The sequence below is a fragment of the Onychomys torridus genome, chromosome 6 (genome assembly GCF_903995425.1).
Source record: "Onychomys torridus chromosome 6, mOncTor1.1, whole genome shotgun sequence".
In the NCBI taxonomy this organism is placed as follows: domain Eukaryota; kingdom Metazoa; phylum Chordata; class Mammalia; order Rodentia; family Cricetidae; genus Onychomys; species Onychomys torridus.
In genome coordinates, this window is record NC_050448.1 from 42,449,213 (window position 1) to 42,473,124 (window position 23,912).

General features: G+C 41.9%; 1 protein-coding gene across 5 annotated transcripts in view; it reads right to left on the minus strand.

The window, feature by feature from the left end:
* Positions 1 to 23,912, minus strand: part of Plch1 (phospholipase C eta 1) — a 217,072-nt gene that overhangs the window by 83,103 nt on the left and 110,057 nt on the right. For all 5 annotated transcript variants that reach the window (XM_036190617.1, XM_036190614.1, XM_036190613.1 and 2 more), the window contains exons 3-4: positions 4,727 to 4,873; positions 2,329 to 2,572 (exon numbers count right to left, since the gene is read on the minus strand). In XM_036190617.1, coding sequence (XP_036046510.1) covers positions 2,329 to 2,572; positions 4,727 to 4,873 — 391 coding nt within the window. The remainder of the gene's footprint in view (positions 1 to 2,328; positions 2,573 to 4,726; positions 4,874 to 23,912) is intronic.

Below are 23,912 nucleotides of genomic sequence, written 5' to 3' on the forward strand. Positions count from 1 at the left end.
TTTTCTTCTCTGTCTCATTTGTAAGATGCAACGCTGCTCCCCTGGGCAGGAGTGTGTTTGGCACAGCCACCTGAAGATACTACATCACCTTTGACCAAGAGGTGGCCAGCCAGCCGAGGGACCAAGCCCGCATGTTAGGACACTGGGTCTCTGATGACGTCGCAGAGCCACTGAATTAACCGTACCCTGAAAATGCCTATCTCAGAGATCTCACTGTGAGAAAGCCCATCTTTACAAAAAGCCCATCAACATGGCTTTGGATGCTTGCACCACAAAGTGTTGAACCCTGTTGCTTACTTGAGTTTTTCTTATTTATTCTGTTTTTACCAAGTGTCAGCCAATAGATGGAGGCAGAAATAGTTAGCCCCATGTTTTGACTCATTCAAGAATCCCACCTGTGCTCATCTGCTTGCTGTGAATAGAGATGAAAGCACTGTGGCTCTTCTGCTCAGCCTTCACACTGTTCAAATCCCTTCCTGGGCTAACTGTTCCATTCTACTTCAACAGTATCCTATGTGTGGGTCTACACACCAATGAGTATAAATTTCTCCTCACTTCTGCATATGGTGGTGGTGGTGGCGGCGGTGGCGGCGGCCATGGTGGTGGTGAGAAGGAGAATGACACCCGGATGTAACATGCTCCCTTACAAAGACATGACACATATACTTTAAGACCATTGAAGGCATGAAGAAAGAAACCATAGACCTGGACTAGCCAAATACCCTCACTTCACTGGCAGAGAACTGGGGTCCAAAAAACCACAGAACGTGATCAACTCTACCCCAGCAGGAAACTGTCTTCAGATCAAGCGCATTAATTATGTATCTCATCAGCAGGGCAGGACCACAGGAATAGGTTTCATCAAGTATCAGAAGGATGGCAAAATACATTCATTGAGGCTATAATGACATGAATGTTTGTTTCATTGAGGCTACAATGACATGAATGTTTAGAGAACAGCCAACTGCTTTCTGACAGGATTTAAGACCCATTCTACAAGAAGAAATTCATGCTTGGTACTGTTAACTGGGTCAAGAACCTATGGCTTCCCTAGAGAAGAAACTAGTACTATCATTCTGCTAAATGGACATGGTTATTAATGATATTTCTAGATACTTGTCTTTATACATGAGTGCACCTTTCAACCCTTATCAGAGAAGCTTCTTTTTGCAGTAGATATCTATTAGTACAGACACTAACAACTGGTAAAAGTACAGAGAATATGGAATACTCAGCTTTAAATAGGACGACTACGTCACATCCTCTTCCCCCAAGCCTCCACTCTCATTTCAGAAGAGGGAGTGGAAAGATTTTAAGAGCCAGAGATAGTAAATGACTATTGTGAAACAGTGTTTTCCAGACATGGAAAACATGGCAGGGCCATTACACACATGAATTCACAATGGCTCTGACTGAGTCACAAGTCCTATGCAAGATCAAGAAGCCAAAATGCAAGCACAAATGATGAAGGACTCACAAAGTCCAATACAAACTAAAGAGCTATTGTTAACTGATGGCTGTGGGAGGAGAGAGAGTTAGATTTCTTCAGATGCGGCCCCGAGAAGCTGCCCATGTACCAGTGGGTAGCTCTACACTTAGTAGCATCACCAAATGGGCTCAGTGAATTTAAAAAAAAAAAAAAAAAAAGAGTACATGAAGTTTGAGGAGGGAGTGGGGAGTTATGAAAAGAAGATAGATTTAATCAAAATGGAGACTGGTTTCTCAATCACTTTAGAGAGGGCAAGCATGGAAAGAAGAAAATCCCTTCCTCCCTCTGCAGTGTTAACCAGTCAGTGTCCATGCTGTAAGTTCAAAAGGAGAAAAAAGCTGAGAGGCACATGGAGTGCGTGACATTAATTAGAACCCAAGATTTATTTGTTAAATTCAACTGAATTTATGACATGATAAGATTTCCTATAATCCAAATTAGTGCTCCCCAATTACAGCTCATGAACACCTCATTATAAAAATGCAATCATGTCTAATAGGGGACCTCTCTGATTATGGCGCTAGATACAGTTTCTTCAGAATTCTGCTCCTGAGTTCACACGTGTTTCTGTCTCTTTGGTTTTATTTATTCACGCCCTGGGGAAGAGAGCAAAAAGGACAGAGGACAGAAGAGACAGAAAGACAGACAGCAAGGAGAGATGCTTCAGACCTCACAATCATGGGAAGAAGCAAAGTTCATTTTAATCCTCACTTTGTGAACATGTACACACACACATACACACACACACACACACACACACACACACACACACACACACACACACACGTGCACACTGGGGCACACACAAGCATAAAACTCAAAAGTTCTAGGAAGGATATTGGTCATGGGTCCTCTGCCTCTTGGCAAGGGAGTCTTCATCACTGATGCCAGCCATGAGATATTTGAGGCCTGTGATCCAGGTGCGTGCCTCCTCTGGGTTGGAAGTAATGAGGTCCAGGGACTCCATGTGGTTGCCATGGTAGATGGTGAAGCAGCAACTGGGATCAAAGTTCCCCTCAGCCTGCCTGTGGAAGATTTCAGACTGCCTGCCTTCAGTGACTTTGTAGATGGAGTCAATAAGTACTGTAAGGGAAGTAAGTCATATAGTTATATGGCAGGTGAAGACATTTACCTGTAGTGATTAAGAAACAAATGCAATATCATTTAAAGCATTTTAAAGAAAAAATCATTGTCTATAAGTAGTGCTTTTTTGAGACCAAATGCACAAAACCGGCTTCAAAGGATTTACCTTTGGGAGGTATTCTTGACAATGCCTTCCCCAAAGGTAATCATTCATAGTGTGTTGAGATTTAGGAAAGAAACAGAGGTGCCTATCAGGACAGGAAGACTAGTAGAAAAGGTGGCTAATAAATATTTCAGGTTTAACTTACATATTTGTGTAAAGAAATGTGCACAAAAAGAATTGAATGTTGTTTTGCAAAATATTTAAGATGACCATGAAATGCAGCAGAACAGTTTAGTGTGAAATGTGACTCACAGGTGAAATGTAGGGACAATGTGGCTTGGAAAAGTGGGAAGGAGGAGGAGAGGAATAGACAGAAACCAAGGCCCACTGCCAGGATGCTGTTCTGAAATGTTCAGAAGACAGACTAGTGGGAGATGAAGTTGGAGAGGTAGACAGATACAGGCTAGGTCTTGAGAGATCAACAGGCAGAAAACATTATTCAGAGAGTGTAACAGAAAGACACTTAAGGACTACACCAGAGAAGTACTAATTTTTGTCCATTCTGCATGTGTATTTTAAAGAAAAAATCTGGAATGTTCAATTTCCTACTGACTGCTGTCTACCCACACCTCAGTCTGCCTCACAGTCTGGGTTCTGGTTGTGCTTTGGTATCAAGTCATTCCCAGCATGACTCACAGGGAAATCAGCTGACGTTCAACCACAGGAAAATTTCCGGCAAATCTTAGCCACTGAGAGGAGGAAGAGGAGGAGGAGGAGGAGGAAGAGGAGGAGGAGGAGGAGAAAGAGGGAGCCCCTATCTATTTCTTCATTGTTATTGTGTGGCTCAGAAGTCATGTTACTGTTGTCTTGATTGCAATATCAGCACCAGGGACAGAGTCAAAAACAACACAGGGAACAGAATAAGAAACAGAATATCTGCTGCTTGGCCCCGAGTTTTTTGTTAAGAGTAAAGAGATTTTCAACCAATGACATTAACATGAAACAGAAAGAAATGAGCTCATGAGAGCTATTAAAGGGAAATCTAATATGAACTTGGTGTTAAATCTAGAAGGTATGTATAAGAGTTACAGGCCAATATGCTTGTTAAAGAGATGCCCAGATACCAGGGACAACATCATTGCTGAGTATGTCTAGGAGAGTTAGTATAAAAGAAATCAGTATTTGAATAAATGCCCTGAATAAGAAAGAGTCATCCTCACCCAATAGAAGTGGTAAGTATCAAATCAGCTAACATCCCAGACAAAGCAAAAAGGTAGAAGATAAAAATGAATTTTCTCCCTCCTAGGGCCGGGATATTCATCTTCCGTCTAGTGATATGAAAACTTCATGGACTTAAATCTACAGTACCCAGGGAACTCAGGCCTTCATCTTAGAACTTAGAGTCACACTATCTATCCCCTCCCCTGGCTGCAGGCCCTGAGACTTAGGCTGAGCCATATTGCTGATTTCTATGGTTCTTCAGCAGGCACTGGGCACATACACCATGGCACTACTTAACCACTGTAAACACATGAGTCATTTCCCCTTATAAATCTCATCTACCTATGTCTACCCAAGTAGCTATCCATCTACTTGTTCTGTTCCTCTAGAGTAATCCTGGTAACACAGATAGTAAAGATGGGAGAATAAACTTTAACCATTTAAACACTGTTGTTAATTCATAGACTATTTGATTGCTTGGAGGATACAATAGACTTTCAAGTCCAATGGATTTATATTATCCCTTACCTTTTATAGGAAAAAGTCTCAAGCTATGAAACCTGGTATCCCAATTAAAAGTAAAGCACAGAGTATCTCCAACATAGGGGAAATATTAGCATTTGCAACATTTATGGACAAGAAAGCCTTGGATCATGGATTTCCATTCCCCAAAGATCATTTATTGTTTTATGATCAGCTGACCCCAAACTTGTAAAAGTGGGACAGTTCCACAGATACCAAGAGTCCACAGAACCTACTCAGCACTTCCCATGTTATTATCCATGCAGTACTGTGCCAATGAAAGCAAAGAAATCAATGGGTGGTTTTACTTTTTGCCTTTTCACTCTTCCGAGAGGGTCGCCATCGGAGGCGGGTCCGGTGCTCATCCAGGTAAAAGAGGCGAACGAGCCCTTTGGTGCCACGCTTCAGTTTGACCATCTGTGTCCCGGACTGCATTACACTCATGCATCTTTCAACTGCAAGAGATCGGAGCACATTCAGCTGCGCACAATACAAGTGCATGCTGGCATGCAAAGTTTACAGTCAAAAGAACTTCTGATTCATTCTGAGACCCCAAGGATCAGACGGCATGTTTGGCAGAGGTAACCTGAAAACAGACTTGTTAAGGAACCATTAAAAAAATAAACAAATAAAAATTTAAAAAAAAAACTTTATGATAAAAGTAAATTTTTTGGTTTTGGGGACAAGAGTTGCACATTGTAGCCTAGGTTGTCCTGGGACTCCCTGTGTAGCTTCATGGTAGCCTTAAACTAACAACAACCCTCTTACCTCAGTCTCCTGAGTGCTGGGATTATACATATGAGCCACTGCACTGGGTTTGGATAAGAATTATGGTTGTTGCTACCATTTTCTGGGCAAGGGCCTTATGTATGTTAAATGAACTCTCTGCCATTAAGCTAAAACCCTAGCTCTTAAAAAAAATACACAAATTCTATTTCTGGGCAAAAAATGTATTGCTGTTGCACAAAGCTATGTTTTGTTGTTTGTTTGTATAGGACTAATGATGGACTGACACCTGAATGTATATTTTTAAAGGAAGTTTTCAAACAGAAAATCTTGTGAGTTTTTATTCAACTAGCTATATAAAGCACCTCTAAAGGGGCTCTAAAATGCAACCAAAAGAAACAGCATTGGTCCAAGGCCAGCGGTTAAGGTTGGATGATGATTCCATGTGCATTCATGTTATATTTTTGTGTGTTTGGAAAGTTGAATACATGTTTTATGTAATCAAGAAAAAAGTTTTCACAATTATTAGTGCAGTTAGGCTGCTGAGATTCTTTCCATCTAGAGGAATAACTTAGTAATTTAATTTAGGTAATATTCAAACCACTTACTGTGGACCTTCAAGCTCTTATTTACACCTAGTATGCCTTGAGATCAATTTCCCTGTCAGCAGACATCTGTTAACCCACTTCCCCTGACTCAGGATGGCTGTCTTCCTTTTCCTTTAGAAACACTCTCACAGATTTTGTGCATCTTTGGTGGCCTGTCAATCATCCTGTCCAGGAACAGGCACCTGACTTAGGCTTAGAGCAAATGGACTTCTTCAGAAGAACCTCGAGTGGATGATTGACTGAAATGGCTTTGGTCATTTCAACAACTGAGCTCTACAGGATGCCCCACTGGTCTCCCCAAGATGCCACAGCTGTCATGTTTCTTGCTCTAAGAATGACAGGGGACTACATCATGCCCTGACTTCTACAAGTTTTCCAATATTCTTCCAAACACTCCTTTTCATTGTATCAGTCAGAAACAGAGTACTTGACATATCTAGCTGAATTCCTGCCTTATCAAACAGATGCTGTCAGTGGCAGATTTTTTAACTGATAAGTAACCTCAGCAACATCAAATCTGAGCTCCTAGGGGTGGGGAGCAGGGAGTCTTTACTGGGAAAAAAATGATTTGATTCAACAGCTTAGGCTGCACGCACAGGATGTCCATTAAAGGTAACATCAACACACCCACTTTAACCTAATGGAACCAAGAAAGAATCACACAAAATTACAGTTAGGGGATTTGATAGTAAGAGGAGATGAAGTAACAGAAATGTTGCTTATGAAAGCTGGACATGGAGATATACCTCAATACAGAATATTTTCCTATAACACTTGGATATGTAAGGCCCTGAATTAGATCCCTCCCCAAAAAGAGGATAGGATAGACGAAGGGATGAGAAAGAGAAGACGAAAAAGAAAAGGAAAACAAAGAAAGTTAACAGCACACCATAAAGCAAAACACAAAATGGGAGGTAGGGGTCACAGAAGTCATTAAGCCATCAAGTTCCATCCCTTGTGCCAATGAAAGCTAAAGAGCTCAATTTTGTTTTTACCTAGCCAAAACAATTTTTATTTCTAGTGTTTAGCTGGATATTGCACACACTGCATGACCTGAGTTTATATTTAAGCCCTCAAGCAGAATTATATTCCTCTCAGTAAGAAGCCAGTTCCATTCAGGATCCACTATCAACACACACCTAAGTTACAACATTTACATCACACCTGGCATCTGAATAAAAGATACACATATTTAAAATTCATATTTTATAGAAATATTAAAATTCAAGTTATACAGAAAAAAACTTCTGTTAAAAAGTTTTCATAGCATTTCTGTACCCACCTGTGTTAGAACTGGGAAATGCAATGAAATCTGCACTGATAAAATACATTCATTTATTTAACATGTTACCTAACTGTAGCTATCTGGCATCCCCAAAATCAAGTGTTCTTTTATGATGGGGTATTTTTCTTGTTAGGAAACCAAAAGCCAATCCTGCTGCCTCCCAACCCTGTTGCAGCAAACACCTTGCTTACTTGTATGCAATGATTTGATTTATTTTTCAATACGTATGTGTGTTCTTCTGGCTGTGGTTATACATTGTAAGCTACTTCACAGCGCACAATGATGAAACCTGTTCAAAAGAAGGCTGCATGATGACATTTCAGGTATAAGGAAATATTTACAAATTATCGGAACATGTAACATCAGCTTTTAACTTGTGAACATGCTCCAGCTTAAAGTCACGGGTAAAAGTGCCTTAGCACTGGGGACTTCAGAAAGTTTGTGAGGATGGGTGTTGGCTGAAGCACGCACATTTTGGCTCCTGCTCTGTACGCTTCCTACTTATTTGGCCAGGTGACTGGGGTAGTGTGGAAAGGATGTGCCAGAGGGTGGAAGGCGAGGCACCAAAGCACCCTTTGGCTTTGATCAGAGAGACAGTGGTGCATCCCTGGCTGGGAATGTTTCTAGCATGCCAGCCATCTTTGGCTGGTCCTCTTGAATTTTACCTTGGATCACATATTGACCACTTAATACCGGAAATTAAAGGGACCACAGAAGTGAACATTTCAGAGAATCAAGACAAAGCCATCAAGTCAAAGCAACCAACCCAAACTCTGAGGACGGCGTCTGAGAAGTTCACTGACAGCGGTGGCAGTGGCCACAGATCATGTCCATGAGGCTCCCAGAGCAAATGCCGATCCTGACGACAGGGCTATCCTGAGGACAGGGCTATCATGAAATGAAGCAAAGGAGGAAGAGTCTTTGGTTTCAACCCAATGTTACCAATTACGAACCATTAGGAAGATGTTTATTAATGTTTCCTAGAACTGCGGTTAAGAACATCAGTGGCATCTGCCCTAAGATGAATTGCATCGCAGCTCTGAGAACTCATCTGACTTCAGCAAGCGGCTCAAGAGCCCCATGCCCTCTTCTCTGTAGGATGTATTCTCATAACATTTCCCTCTCAAATTACGATGAGGACTGAACGGGCTGGTGTGTGTGTGTGAACGACACTGAAACACTGCCTGGCACATTATAAACACAACACACAGAACGTCTATTGGACAGGCAAATGTCTTGTCCTAACCCCAACATGAGGGTGCGTAGAGATGGGGCCTTTGAGAGACCACTGGGCAGATGAGGTCTTGGGAGTAATGAAATCTGTGTTCTTCCAAGAGGAGTTCTCCTGCTTTCCCTCATTCCATCCCTCCTCACTGACAGGATGATAAACAGCGCTGGTGGTGGCGCTGGTTATTGCGTGGAAAGGTCACGGTCACGACCGAACCCAGTGTTAGTTTCCAGAGCTTTATTAGGAGGGGAAAGGGGGGCAGGGGACCAGGCCTAGTGAGAGAGAAAGATGGTGGCGGGGGGAGCAGAGCAGAGAGAGAGCAGAGAGCAGTGAGAGATGGTGGGGTCTGCATCTGGCTATCAAGGCTTGTACATAGTCACCAGCGCACACTGATGATGTAAGACACAAGACCCGGAACTGGGCATAGCTGGATTGAGGGCAGAATCCTAAAACTCACCATCCTATTCCTTTCTCTTTGCCATATAAAGGAGACAATGATAAGAAAAGAGCCTGATAGCGAGCCAGGAAAAGAGCCCTGGTGTGTAATTTATTTCCTGTATGGAAGCATTTCTTTACTAGAGGGAGACTTGTAAGTTAAGGTAGCTTACTAGACCCACAAGGCTGCCGGTCCCCCCAGGTAATGCACGTGTGTAGAAAGAGAAGACTATTGGTTGGAGTGGCCTGCATGCTGTTCTGGGAGATCTAGTGATAACTGCTTCCATGTGTCCTTCTGGGCATCTTTTTCAGTGAATCAGGACCCTTGAGTCACTGATGCTCCTGAAAGGAACCTCAATGAATGTACCAAGATAGAGTTGGCTGGAAGTGTGCCTTTCTCTGTTGTCCATGCTCTACATGGGACAGATGGATATCTATTCACATCCCCCAAGGAAAAGCCACACAAAATTCCCCCAAGTCAGTTCATCTTGGATTTTGCAGCCTGGGCACTGTAAAACATAAGCGTCTATGGTTAAATCACTTAGTCTATGATAGTTTGTTACAGTAGCTGAGCTAAGACAAAATCACCTATCTTTAAAGTCTTTAAACACAAAAGGTCAAATCAGAATTAAAAGAGCAACACTGTGCAAGCCAGAGAAAAGTAGGGTAGGCTTGCCTGCTGGGAAGTGCAGTCTTGGCAAGATCAATGAAGACACAGGGGCAGGAAAGTTGACTCCAAGGTACTCAACTTTTGGCAGAGGACACTTGGTAGAAAAGGCCCTCCACACGCTAGTAAGAGGGGGCTGCAGGGGTCCGGGATGGTGGCAGATTTTGATTTCCTGGGAACATTCATCAGCTATTTTTGTGCAAAGAATTAGCCAGATTCAGACATAATTCAATTCAGAAGTCTGTCTCCCTAGAGATAGAAAATGCATTATTTAAACCAGAGTGAAAATTTGAATTACTGTATCATCCACACACCTGGCAGTGAGGATTGCCTTTGCATATGACTCAGTGTCCACTATTGTCTGCATTCCACTTACTTGTTATTGTTTAGCTAAGTTACACACACACACACACACACACACACACACACACACACACACACACACACAGGTGAGGGGGACACATATGTTAAAGCCTTGGCTGCCAGCCTCTAGCAACTATTGGGGGACCGGTGGAACTTACAAAAGGTAAGGCCTAGCGGGCCATTGAGGACACGGCCCTAAAGAGGTCTGTAGGTCTCCATCTCTTCCTTTGCACTCCATGGCTTGTGATGTGCACAGGTTTGGCTCTGCTGCACATGCCTGCCATGATGTGCTGCTGCCTTGCCACAGGCCTAAAGCAAAGGCCAATCAACCATAGACTGATTGATTGTTGCCTGTTAGTTAAATTGACCCCCACACCTTTTGAGAATATTTGACTCTCACTACAGCAAGACAAAGCTAAGACATTGCCCCTTCTTTCCTTCTCCCTTCCTGAAAGGGGTGGGTGTGGCTGTGCCATCTCAGCACTTTAACAGGAAAGGCATGTGGATTCAAGAGCAGATTCAGTGAGCGAGTATCACTCAGACAAAACCAATATTTTTGAAAGTTGAACTTTGTCTCTCAGTGAGGGGTGTATTGGCACAATATATCAAATGTTCATTTAGCTCTGCATTTATCTACCTACTCAGTCTTGGGTATTTCATGAGCTAAGGCGACATGTCCCCTGCTGCAGTGGACATACACATGTGATTACAAAGTACTTGTCCATCAGAGCCTGAATAACTTAATAAGAGTTAAATTGCTTGTGCATCTGCTTTATGCTGCCTCCCTAGTTGTTCCCTATCAACAGAAAAATGATTTGGTTAAAATTAAATGGAAGGAACAAGCCAGGGAAGTCTTAAGAGACATGCAGTCCACTCTCTTTTCCCCAAACCTGACAGTACAAAATATTTCACAGGTGCAAAGCTAAGCAAATAAGAAACATTCGATCATGACTTGTAACACAATGTAGTGAGAGAAAATTACCAAGGATGAAGGCAAAATATTCCCCCCAGTCCTACCAAAATTACTTATATATTAGAATATGCCAATCTTCACGTTCTGCTTTTAGTACAGATGCATACAACAGTTACCACCCTCCATAAAAGTCAGTCTCCACTCATGAAAGATTGGTAAAGAACTGAAAGAGGGTTTAAAAGATCTTACTTGGCCAGGTGGTGGCACAGACCTTTAATCCCAGCACTCGAGAGGCAGAGCCAGGCAGATCTCTTGTGAGTTCGAGGCCAGCCTGGGCTACCAAGTGAGTCCCAGGAAAGGCGCAAAGCTACACAGAGAAACGCTGTCTCAGGAAAAAAAAAAAAGTGGCTCAAGGGTTAAGAGTACTTGATGCTTGTTCTTCAAGTGCACCCAAGTTTGGATCCTAGCACCCAGGTCACAACTATCCATAACTCCAATACCAAGGGATCTAATACCCTTCTCTGGTCTCCGAAGGCACATGAATACATGTGGCTTACACATACACGTAAATAAAAATAAAGTAGATCTTTAAAGAGAAACAGAAAGAGAAAAGGGAAGAGGGGGTGGAGGGGGAGAGTTGGGAGGTGAGAGAGGGGAAGGGAAGGGAATGGAGGGGAGGGGAGGGGAAGGGAGGGGAGGGGAGGGGAGGGGAGGGAAGGGAAGGGAAGGGAAGGGAAGGGAAGGGAAGGGAAGGGAAGGGAAGGGAAGGGAAGGGACTACTAAAGACTTTACTGCAAGTAAACAAGGTCTGCTGCCTCACTGAGTACATTTCCAGTGCTCGAGATTTCCCCACAAATACCTACAAAATCAGACTATAAATTGAGGCAGTTATCAATATATGGAAAAAATCTCTCTGAACCTATACAGTAAAGCTTTAGTATGTTTAGAAAACAAGTTTGTTTGAAGAAAACCCAGCAACAGATGCTGAAAGAAATGCCCACAGCCCCTTTGCACCAAACACAGTTCTTATTTGCTAAACTCCATATGCATAAATTGCTACTCTCATTGAAACCATGGTAGTTTGGCACTCTGCTTTTGCATTTGAATCATAAACCAGCTTCCCATGTTTCTACAGACTTTATAATTATCATTTTAATGGCTGCCTACCAGTTGCATAAATATTTAAAGAGCAGAACAGATGAGTTGAGGACTATCTTAACTTTATTACATAATTAAGAGTTTTAAAACTCATAACAAAGTCTTGGCTATAAAATGAAAAGCATAATAATCTTTTAAAGCATTAAATAAATCCTTGACAGAACAATTAGTTTAAAATATACAAAATTTCCTTAAGGGTAGTCAGTTCTCTAAATCCCACAGCAGAAGAAACAAATATATATATATATAAATGAGTGATTAAAAAGACAGATAGATAGATAGATAGATAGATAGATAGATAGATAGATAGATACTACTTCTAATCAGATGAAGTAGTGCATGCCTATAATTCCAGCAACCAGGAGGTAGAGGAATTTTGAGTTTGAGGCTAGCTTGGGCCTCATAGTAAGACTCTGTCTTAAACCACAATGAAAATTCCACTTATGATGTCTACATCACTCCATGGCTTAGAGACATTCATGAAAGAGGAGGTAGGAAGTCTGTAAGAGCCAACTATGGAGAATGACGTCAAGGAAATAGTGTTTAGCAGACACAACAGAGAAGTTGCACATATGAACTCACAGTGATCATGACAACATGCACAACACCTGCACAAGATTAAGTCAGACAAAAATCCAAGAGGAGGAGGCCATTGGTATCTGATAGCTGCCAGGAAAGGGAAAACTAGTTTTCTGTAATGATGTGCCCTCTGGTATGTTAACCACACCCCAGGGCAGGCCCTGTACCCAAGAATAGTAGGCCAGGACAAATTTGTCTCAATGTGTTACGGTGGTGGGAGGAGTTGGGGGAAGGGGATGGACATGATCAAAGTTCACTGTATAAATTTCTCAAAGAATAAGAACATTACTTTAAAAATTAATCCATTTGTGATTTGTGCACTGAAGTAACACACTAGTGAGGTGGCTTAGTTGTTAAAAGCACTTGCTCAGTGGAATGATGGGTAAGGGTAGAGCTAACAAAATGAAGTATAGACGAAAAAGCTATGTGGGAACCTGTGATCTTGCAACTCAACTAAAAATATATAATAAGAAGAGATGGTTGAACATATTATGAAAAAATACAGAGGGATACCAGGCACTAAAAGTTTAAAAAAAGGAACGAAGGGAGTGGGGTAAAGAAGGAATGAGAAGAAGATTAACCAAACCTAAAGCTGTATAAAGAAGCCTTATGAAAACTCACTAGTTTGTAAGCTAATGAAGAACATATTTAAAAGCAGTTTGAACAGTGGCACCCCACATGGGTGAACAATGCTGCTCTCAGAGGCATGGACTGTTAAATGAAAAGTCTCAGTGCCAGGAATGGGTTACTTTTTAGTAGTTATTGGTCAGATGGGTCCCAGAGGCACCCAAAACAACACTGAAGACACCATGCAATTAGGTTTTAGGATACAGAGAAATTGGTCTGAAACTAGCCAGGAAATTCTCCCTGCGGGCTAGCTTTTATAGCACTGGAAGATGCTATGTAGGATATGGAGGAGAGAAAGACATCACCTATCTTACCTAGCACTTGATCCTTCATACTACAACTTGGACCTGCAATGCAAGATGCAATTACAGATACAACTGTGGTAAGACTGTTCATGGAGCTAACCAATGGTTGTCTTGGCTAGATTTGAATGCTAATCCGCATGAAGGAAATAACACTGGAGACCATAAACATGGCTATTGGAGGATTTATTAAGGCAACTCCACATATTAAAAGGGAGATTTATTTTGGGGTAACTTACAACAAGTAAAGGGATAGGTTACAGGATCTGGGAGAGGTGAAGTGCAGTCTAGCAGTGTTCTCTGGAGAACTCTGCTCGGTCTACAACCAGCATCCAGGATCACCAGGAACCAAGAGAGCCAGCATATCTGAATCTCAGGTCTTAAAGGCTCCTGTCTTGGCCTCCTCGCCTCAGGGTCCGGCCATAGGTAGGCGTTGAGAGTTACCGGAAGCCTCACTAGGGTTAGTACTTCCAGGTCAAAGCTAGAACAGCTACCCACTACACATGGTCAAAACCCCTGGTTAGGCCTATGACCTCAGCTTGTAGGGGGAGGGGGCTACTATGGTTTTGCAAAATAGTCATGTTGTCAAACTGCCTTCTAAATATTTCTGTTTCTATCCATAGACTTGTGCTGCTTTCAACCTTGGTCAGAGAAATTTATTACACTGGGTATTCATTAATGAGAAACTCATAACTAGTCAAAGGTTGAGAATAAATGACTCAGAGTGTTCAGCTGTGGATCTATATCTACCAACCTGACCCCAAGGCTCAGAGAAAAGGAGGCAGAAATAATGTAAGAGTAAGAGGATGGGTAGGTGTGCAATGAAAAGTTGTCTTCTGGACATGACACAGTTGCTGCACTCATGAACTCCCAGCAATGGTGACTTGCATGAGATAATGCCAGTGAAAAAATTCCAGCGTGGATAAAAGAGGGGGACTACCAAGGAGAAGCTGAAAAGCTATGGCAACTGATGACTACTGAGACCAGAGGAGTTGCTGTTTTAGGGGGGTATTGGCAGGCTGCCCGTGCCCCAAGGGATGATCCTCCACCCATGGGCAGCACTAATTGGTTAGGTGGGTGAAAATAACAATAATAATGATGACGACAATTTTTTTAAAGACAAAGTTGGAAGAGAGATATGTTGGTGGGGAAGTCCTACAGGAAAATTGGAGAGGAGATTAGAGGTTGAATATGATCATGATACATTATGTACATGTATGAAGTTATCAAACAATACATTTAAAATATTTTTAAAGTGCTTGTTGCAGAAGCATGGTGACCTAAGTCTGATCCCAAAATTCTTGAATGAATAAACTGACTCCCCAAAGTCTTCTGACCTCCAGCTGTAAATTGTGGCACACATGTGCCTACACTCACATGTATTATACACATAAAGTAGTAACAAGTAAATATTTACATACATAATATTAATATATTTATGAAAGTTTATCATTAGGAAGAAGAGTTTTGAGAATTTCAATGATACATGACAGCTAAGAGTTGTATTGGGGTATAGCATATGTAATAAAATTGGCCTGCCTTAAATATGTCATTCAATGACATTTATTAATCCAGAACGTGATACTTCTATTCTGGTTTTTTGTTTGTTTGTTTGTTTGTTTGTTTGTTTGTTTGTTTGTTTGTTTTTTGAGACAAGATCTTACCATGTAACCCTGTCTGGCTGAAACAGGTCCCTATGTAGACCAAGCTGGTCTCAAACTCAAGAGATCCACATGCCTCTGCCTCCTAAGTGCTAGGATTAAAGGTGTGTACCAACATGCCTGGAAACAATATAATTTTAAAACATTCTGTCATCCCAGGAAGAAACCTCAGACCATTATAGTCATTTCCCATTTTCATACACTGACAACCACTACCCTGGTTTGTCTCTAGATGTCATTCCTTCCTATATATTTTACACACAAAGTCATGTCATCTTTACTAGTGACTGGCTTCTTTCACTTAGCATAATGTTTCCAAGGTACTTATGATGATGATGTTATGTCTTATCTTTTGGTCTTTCCTCCATGGCATCAAGATGATATTAAAGTCTTCCATTGGCACTTAGGGTAAAATGATCCTGAATAAGGAGATGTTTGGATAAATAACATGTACATTATAGAGCACTGTGTAAGTATAAGACTCACTGTGAACTGGTATGAAGTAACCTCTAGGAGATATAAATAAGAGAACATGAAAAGATGCAATGTATGTTAACTTGGTGAAAGAAAAAAAATAGAACTATGCCAGGTGGCAGTACCAGGCTAATAATCTCTGTGAGTTCAAGGCCAGCTTGGTCTACAGAGTGAGATCCAGGACAGGTACCAAAACTACACAGAGAAACCCTGTCTCGAAACCGCCCCCCCCCAAAAAAAAATAGAAATACAAAATATATACAGTTATCTAAGTTGAGTATGTTGGCACAGTCTACAAACTCAGTACTTGGAAGACAGGCAAAAGGTTTAGGAAGTCAAGGTCATTCTCAGCTACACAGGGAATCTGAAGCCAGCTTGGGTAATATGAGACCCTAAAACACACACAGGAGCGAGTATGTGTATAGTTATAGTTGTATAGTTACCAACTCATTGTTAGAAGAGAGAAACACAATAAGCTTAAGCTAAAAATAAGAAACAAAATAAAACAATGGAACCCATTAGCTGTCTGTAAGCAAGGGAATCCAAGTGAAAAGAAGTGATTCTCGATTAGTATCCTACATATTTAAAATTAAAATAAAGTCAGTAAGAATAGGAAGGTGAGAGAAAAGTAAATATGTATTTATGCACATGCCCAGAAAGAAGTCTACACATGTCTACTGCTCTGCACATTTTCATGTTTATATGCTTAAATGTATTTTTTATGTGGGTCCTTTGCCAAAAAGCAAAGTCACTTCCATTCTAGCGGCCACCTTCAGGCAGATTTGCACACACAAGGTCATGACCAAACCTCACTCCTGTTCTGATAAGCTGACCACCAAACCACATTAGCAGGCAAATAGAAAATAAACAATAACAACAAAAATCCCAGGTCTTTTGTAGGAGAACCTTTTCAGCCAAAAAGCACATGAAAAGGGGTTGTATTCTTGCCAAGTTTCACAGATTAGAATAAATCTCAGTCACTGAAAGGGATTAGCTGCTGAAAACAATTTCATTTCCATGCAAAGACATCCCAAATAATGCAGGCAGCATCCTGAAAAGGGAAGAAAGGAAGATTTCCTAAAATCATTGCAAATGTAGGAGGCTTATTTGTTGAATCCTCAGCACAAACCATGACCCTGTTCTGGTCTGGTAGGCACTGGGTGATGGAGTTCACAGGCATGCAGCTGCCCACAGGAAAGATTGTCAGCGGAAGGGAAGAGGAGCCCTCTTTCCAGCTCTGTCACTAACTGCCTATGTAATTTTCCAGAAGGTCATGGAGTAGCCTTTCTTGAATCTAAAAGAGCATTTTCTTATAAAACAGCTGAGCTCTTTGTGTAAATATTATTTTCTTTCCATCAAAGCTCCAGGGTTTCTGAAAAGCTTTTAGAATGGTTACGGGGGTAGGAGGTGTCGGGGGGGGGGGGGTGCTATCTGAGTGTCTTAGTAAAGATTGAATTTCCAAAACGAGTTTTATATATGAAATATAACTCACAGGAAATCGCTTTCTTTTGAGAGCTACCCCCTGTCACTAACAGGTCTTCAAGTCAAACAGCCTAGGATTATCTGTGCTCACAACCATGAGCAAACTCAGCTCAAGGGAAAAGTCTTCCTAGTGAATAGCAAACCATGTGAAGTTCACTGATCGCCCACCCCCTCGCTGCCGCCAAATAACTTGGCCTAATCACTGCTATGGAGAAGATAAGATTACTCTAAAGCCTTTTATAAACTAATTGGCCATCAATAATATTGTAGAATCTGTCTGCAAGCCTTATGTGCATACTGCGAGTAGATAAATAAGTTTGAAATTTAGGTCAAAGAAAGGAATTAGTAAGTAAATCTTAAAATGGCATAACCTTTTTTGTTTCCTTTATGGAAAACTTCCACCTAACATTTTGCTTCTTAATTGGGTTTATTTTATATGCAACAATTGTCCTGTCACACGGTCTTTAGCCCTGAGAAGTAAATGAAATACTAATCAGAATTCAGTACAATATAATGTTGTTGGTTTTATTTAATGTGTTTCCATGGGAAAAAATAAAGATTATAAAACATTACATTTAGTTCCAATTAACATGTAAAGAGTTTTCCATTTGAATATAAGATCAGAAGTGACCCTACAATATGATTTTTTTCTTTTTCTTTCTTTTTTTTTTGAGCTGAGGATTGAACCCAGGGCCTTGCGCTTGCTAGGCAAGCACTCTACCACTGAGCTAAATCCCCAACCCACAATGTCATTTTTAATATATGGTATTTTTTAAAAGAACCACAGACCCTGTTCCACCCGTTAGGTGACATGACATAGTTCTGGATAGTTGAGATCAAAATTCTCATGCCATGATAAAGAATTGGCCTTGCATATAAAGAACACTATCATCTAACAAAGCTTACACGTTTCTCAAACTTGCTGCATACAAAAATCACAGAAAGACATTCTTAAATGCATTAAGCACAGGCCCCCAACACATGCCAATCAAATTAGACTCTATTGGGACAGGCCTGAGCATCTGATATGTTTACAGGTTGGTTTAAGGTTCTCAGAACTCTCCTATGAACCCAGAGTGATGTATTAGCTCACTTATTCCTAATAAAACCTCTATGATAGTAGTAGAGGTCAATAATTGCCCGCTATGAGGAACAGAAGAAACAAACTCTAAACAGTATAGAACTTTTCTGACATCATGAAGCCAAGAAATGACAGTGACAGAGGCTGGAATCAGGTCTCTTGAGAACCACAATGGCATTCCTTCCATTACACCACATAAAACGTCCACTTTCAAGAGCTGTCTAGGCCACTAACTGGCCAGTTTCTATAGCAGTCATTACTCCAATATCTGACTTCCTGGAGGAAAGAGGGGTTTACTAGTGTTCTATAGCATACAAAGCCCAGCTTTGCATATTAAGGGATGGTAAATGTGGTAGTTTAAATAAGAATGTCCCCAATAGGCTCATGTATCAAAATACTTGGTCCCCAGTTGGTGGACTATGTGGGAGGCTTAGAAGATGTGGTCTTGCTTGGGAAGTATGTCACTGGGCTTTGAGAGCTTAAAGACTCGAACCACTTCCAGTTTGTTCTCTCTAAATTGTGCTTCTATAGCTCAAGTGATGTCTCCCAATGCTACTCCAGCTGCCATACCTGCTACTTCTCTGACATGGTGGACTCTCATCCCTCCAAAACCATAAGCCCAAATAAACTGTTCTATAAATTATCTTGTTCATGGTCTTTTAACACAGCAACAGAAACATAATTAATAAATATCATTATTACTTCATAGAAATGATGAGATAAATTATGTAAACACTAGCAATAAAATTGGGAGTGGGATAAAGAAAAAACAGCAATAAGGAATAAGGAGCATGTTTATTTGATGTAATGGCTTATGCCTATATTTCCAGTTACTCAGGAGAATGAGGCTGGAGGATAGTATGTTTAAGATGGAACAAGGAAAAATACAAAAGGGACAGTTTGAAAATCACCAGAAGTGTAAGTCCAGTGTTCAAGGGGATAAAAAAATTTAAAGAAAAACCTGATGCTAAATGGAATAAAGGGAGTGGTGAGCTTAGGGCAAGACCCCATCCAGCTAAGCTTCCAACCTGAAAAAAGGAATTAAAGAAAAGCTTAGTGCTGGGCTTGGTGACGCACACCTTTAATCCCAGCACTCCAGACACAGAGGCAGGCAGATCTCTGAGTTCTGAGTTCAAGGCCAGCTTGGCCCTTTGAGCAAGTTCCTGGACAGCCAAGCTTAGGCAGTGAAGGAAGCCATCAAAAACAGAAAGCTAATGAAAATGTATTTGTACAGGGAGGTCATGTTCTAAACCCAGTGAGCATTAGAACTTGGCAGTAACACCCATGTGGTTCTGGCTTTAGAGTCAAGGATATAAGAAAGGGATTATGGAATTTCCCTCCTCAACTAAGGAAAGCTGCTGGAGCCAGGTGTATATCAAGGTTGTCCCTGCATAGAGGTCCAGAGAGGCCTGTGCATAAAGCTGTGAAGGTGAAGCCTAGATTGTCTTAGAGACCCCAAGATGTTGGAGATGCCAGAGTTGTAGAATACCTGCCCAAAAAAAAAGTTCAGACTGGGTGTGGAATGAGCCCAAGAGAGAGAAGTGTGTTGCAGTCAACAAAGTAGAAAGGAGTTGGATACAATGAAATGTAATTCATCTCCTAATACCCTCCAATTCCCCAATTAAATCTCTCCTAACATGTCCCCTTCCCAAGTTCATGTCATCTTCGTTCCCCAATAACGCATTAAGTTCAATTAGTGCTACCCATTCATACATGAGTGTTGTTGTTTGGTTTTGCTCTTTTTTTATTTTAGGGGGCCTGCCACCCAGCTCCCAAATAAATCACACATGGAAGCTTATCATTACTTACGAATGCCTGGCCTTAGTTTGGTTTAGTTTCGAGCCAGCTTTCCTTAGATTAAATTATCCCATCTATCTTTTGTCTTTGGGCTTTTCCTTTTTCCTTACCTCTGTAAATCTTACCCTGTGGCTGGCTGTGTGGCTGGGTGGCTGTGTGGCTGGGTGGCTGGCCCCTGATGATCTCCCCCTTCTCTGGCTCCTTCTTCCTTCCTCCCATAGATTTCTCCCTCTGTGCATTCTCTCCGCCTGCCAGCCCCGCTTGTCCTTTCTCCTGCCTTGCTATTGGCCAGTTCTTCATTAGACCATCAGGTGTTTTAGACAGGCAAAGTAGCATAGCTTCACAGAGTGAAACAAATGCAGCATTAACAAAAGTAACGCCTCTTAAAATAATATTCCACAACACATGAGCATGGAAGCCTACTAGTGGAACATCCTCAGTAATTAGTGAGACTTCCTTCCCTAGCAGCTACCAGTTGCCAACAGATCCATAGTTAGGGGTGAATATAGGAAATATAAGGACTTGAAAGGGCTAATTAAAGTTTAGATGGCATGGCAATGACGTGAAAACTGATATGAGTCACTAAAACATGACTGATGCTGGATATCCAGGGGACTAGGAGTCGATGAGCCAGTTAATGATGGCTGTCACTAGATGTCAGGGGAACCTGGACCAAGCAGTGATATAATCTGTCACATAACAATTTCTGGCAGAATGTCTCTTTTATATACACGGGAAGTCAGAAGTGAGCACCTTCACAAACCTGCCTGTCTCTGTGTGTGCCAGTGTCACTGATGTGCCTACCAGTGTCTGGTTGCCTGTTGGGGTACATGTATGTCTCATCTGCATATAGCTCCCTGAGTCTTCTACCTCCCAGCTAGTTGTGAATTCCTCCTCTCTGGCTTTTTTTTAAAATTTATTTATTAAGAAATTTTTCCATTCATTTTACACACCAACAGAAGATCCCCCTCTTCCCTCTTCCCTTTTCCCACCTCCCAGCCTCCCCCTCTCAACCCACCCCCACTCCCTCCAACAAGAAGGCAAAGGCCTCCCATGAGGAGTCACATCCAGTAGAGGCAAGTCCAAGCCTCTCCTTCCCCCCCACCCCACCCCCACCCCCGACACCCCCCACCCCCACCCCCCGCCTCAAGGCTGCACAATGTGTCCCATCATAGGTAGTGGGCTCCAAAAATCCATCTATCAGGGATGGATTCTGATCCTACCACCAGAGGGCTCCCCAAGCAGATCAAGCTGCACAACTGTCTTGCCATGCAGAGGGCCCAGCCCAATCCTATGCAGGCTCCCATGGCTGCTGATCCAACTTTCATGAGTTCCCACTAGTTTGGTTGGGTCGTCTCTGCAGGTTTCCCTATTACGATCTTGATGCACTTGCTCTCCCCAACTGGACTTCTGGAGCTCTGCCTGGTGCCTGGCTGTGGATCTCTGCATCTGCTTCCATCATCATCCTGAGTGAGGTAACCCAGACTCAGAAGGACAAACATGGTATGTATGTACTCACTCATAAGTGGATACTAGATGTAAAGCAAAGGATAACCAGACTACAACCCACAGCTCCAGAGAAGCTAGCTAACAAGGAAGACCTAAAATGGGACGCATGGATGGACTGCCCTGAGAAGGGAAATAGATGAGATCTCCATGAGTAAACTGGGGATGAAAGGTGGGCAATGGAGGGTAGGGGATGGAGGATGCAAACATAAGGGAGCAGGATGGTAGAGATGGAACAGGGATGGAGTGGGAAAGCAGTGAAATAGATAGCATGATAGAGGGAGCCATTATGGGGATAGAGAGAAACTGGGTACTAGGGAAGATCCAGGAATCCCTAGGGATGACCCCAACTTGGACTACTAGAATTAGTGGAGAGGATGCCTGCATTGAACTGGCTTGCCCCAGAGATCATGTTGGTGAATACCCTAACTGACATCACAGAGTTATGTCATCACATTTCTCCTCTCCGGCTTTAGACCTTAGCCTTACAGAGGGCTTTGCCGAGCACCTCCCTGTCTATGCCAAGTCAGCTGTTACTACATCAGCCGGGCTTGACTTTTTCCCAAAGCTAATGTGATCATTTAATCATCAACTTCATAATCTAGAATCACCTGGGAAGAGTCTTGACGAACTGTCTAGATTAGGCTAGGCTGTGGGCACGCTTGTGAGAGATTTTTCTTATTTGGGTTAATGAACTTGAGAAGACCCTGTGTGGGCAGCACAGTTTCATAGGGTCGGCCCTAGACTGAATGAGAGAGAGCAAGCTGAGCATTAGGATGTTTGTGGGTAATTTACTGCTTTCTGCTCTTGGCTGTGGATGTGTGATCAGCAGCTTCAAGTTCTTGACATCTTGGATTCCCTAGAGGGAGTGACTTGAACCTGGAATTGTGAGCCAAATAAATCTCTTCTCCCCTAAGTTGCTTTTGTCAAGGGATTTTATCACAAGCACAGGAATTGAAACTAAGACAACTACTGAAAACTAGTCTCTGTTGGCTCTACAAGAATAGTTCTATGGAAGCCAGAGAAGCATTTTGAACTAGGCATGTTTGAAAAAAAAAAGGAAAAGTCTTACTATACTACATACCAATTTCAAAGCTCTAGTCTATTGCTTGAGTGATGGCCGGGTCAAAATGAAATGTTGAATGTGGATGTACATGTCTCAAGGAGATGGAGATTGAATGGGATCCTAGGACAAATCCATCCCATGAATCACCTGGCTATATTTATAAGATAAAATGGACTTTTAGGTAGCATTTTCAGATACCTCCATTGTCTGAGAATCTGGATTTTAAATATACCCCCCAGTAATTCTAAAGCTCATTTAAGTTTAGAAGACAAATTCTAGGTACCAATACTATCAACACTGCTCAGTCCTTTTGACTATCATAGGATCATCAGGTCCCAACACAGTGCTAAAGGACCCAGAATGGAACTTTATTTTGCAGGATGTCTTAGTTAGGGCTTCTATTGCTGTGAAGAGACACCATGACCACGGAAACTCTTATAAAGGAAAACATTTAATTGTGGTGGCTCACTTACAGTTCAGAGACTCAGTCCATTGTCATCATGGTGAGACATGCAGGAAGGCATAGCACTGGCGATTAGCTGAGAGTTCTACATCTTGCCAGCAAAAGGAAGCCAATTGAGACACTGGGTGGTATCTTGAGCATATATGAGCCTTCAAAGCCTACCTCCACAGTGACAGACTTCCTCTAACAAGACCACATCTACTCTAACAAGGCCACACCTTCTAATAGTACCTTTCCCTTTGGGGGCCATTTTCTTTCAAACCACCACAGAGGGATACCTAAATCAAAGAAGTAAAGGCCTCTTGCTCAGTTTCAAATATGAACATTAGCTCACCACTGATAAGACATGAAATACCCCAGTTAAAGCAAGGATTAAAAGAGAATCAGTCCCACAACATGTTATCCACTAGCTGCCATTCTCCTATGAGCTCACATCTCCTTGAAGGCTGCTCTGCATCTCACATTTCAGATCTTACTTGTGCAGAGTTGCTAGCTAGGGGAGGGACACTGTCTGCTAGAGGGCCTAATGACCAATAATAATGGTATCTGACATTACCCACACCACACTCAAAGTCTTCCCTTTGAAAATCAAAATTCCTCTGCAGTATTCAAACATGCTACACCACACATACTGAACCAAGATTAATTTAAGGTTTTTACTGTCTATGTCATTTCTTCAAGTTCCTGAACTCTTTTTGGGGTGTCCCTGGTCTTTGTTTCAAATTGCATTTGAAAACGGAATACTTACGTGTGTTCCAGCAAATTCATACCCTCTCAAGTAGGTCCCAGTTATTAATTTGAGACCCTAGTCCTTCAGCAACTGAGGGACTATGGAACTGATCCCAAAGGTCAAAAGCAAAAACAAAAAGCCCAAATAAAATCCTAACTGATTTCATGCAAAATGAGCTAATTTTGTTCACAGATGTCCTAATTCAGCATGCTTTTAATACTCCTTACCAACAAGTCAAATAACTGAACACTGAAGAAGAATTCATGCTGTCCCTGGTGGGAAAGGCCATGCTTTCCTTTTCCCAACCTTTATTGCTCTCAGACCAATTTCTCCCTAGAGTGGA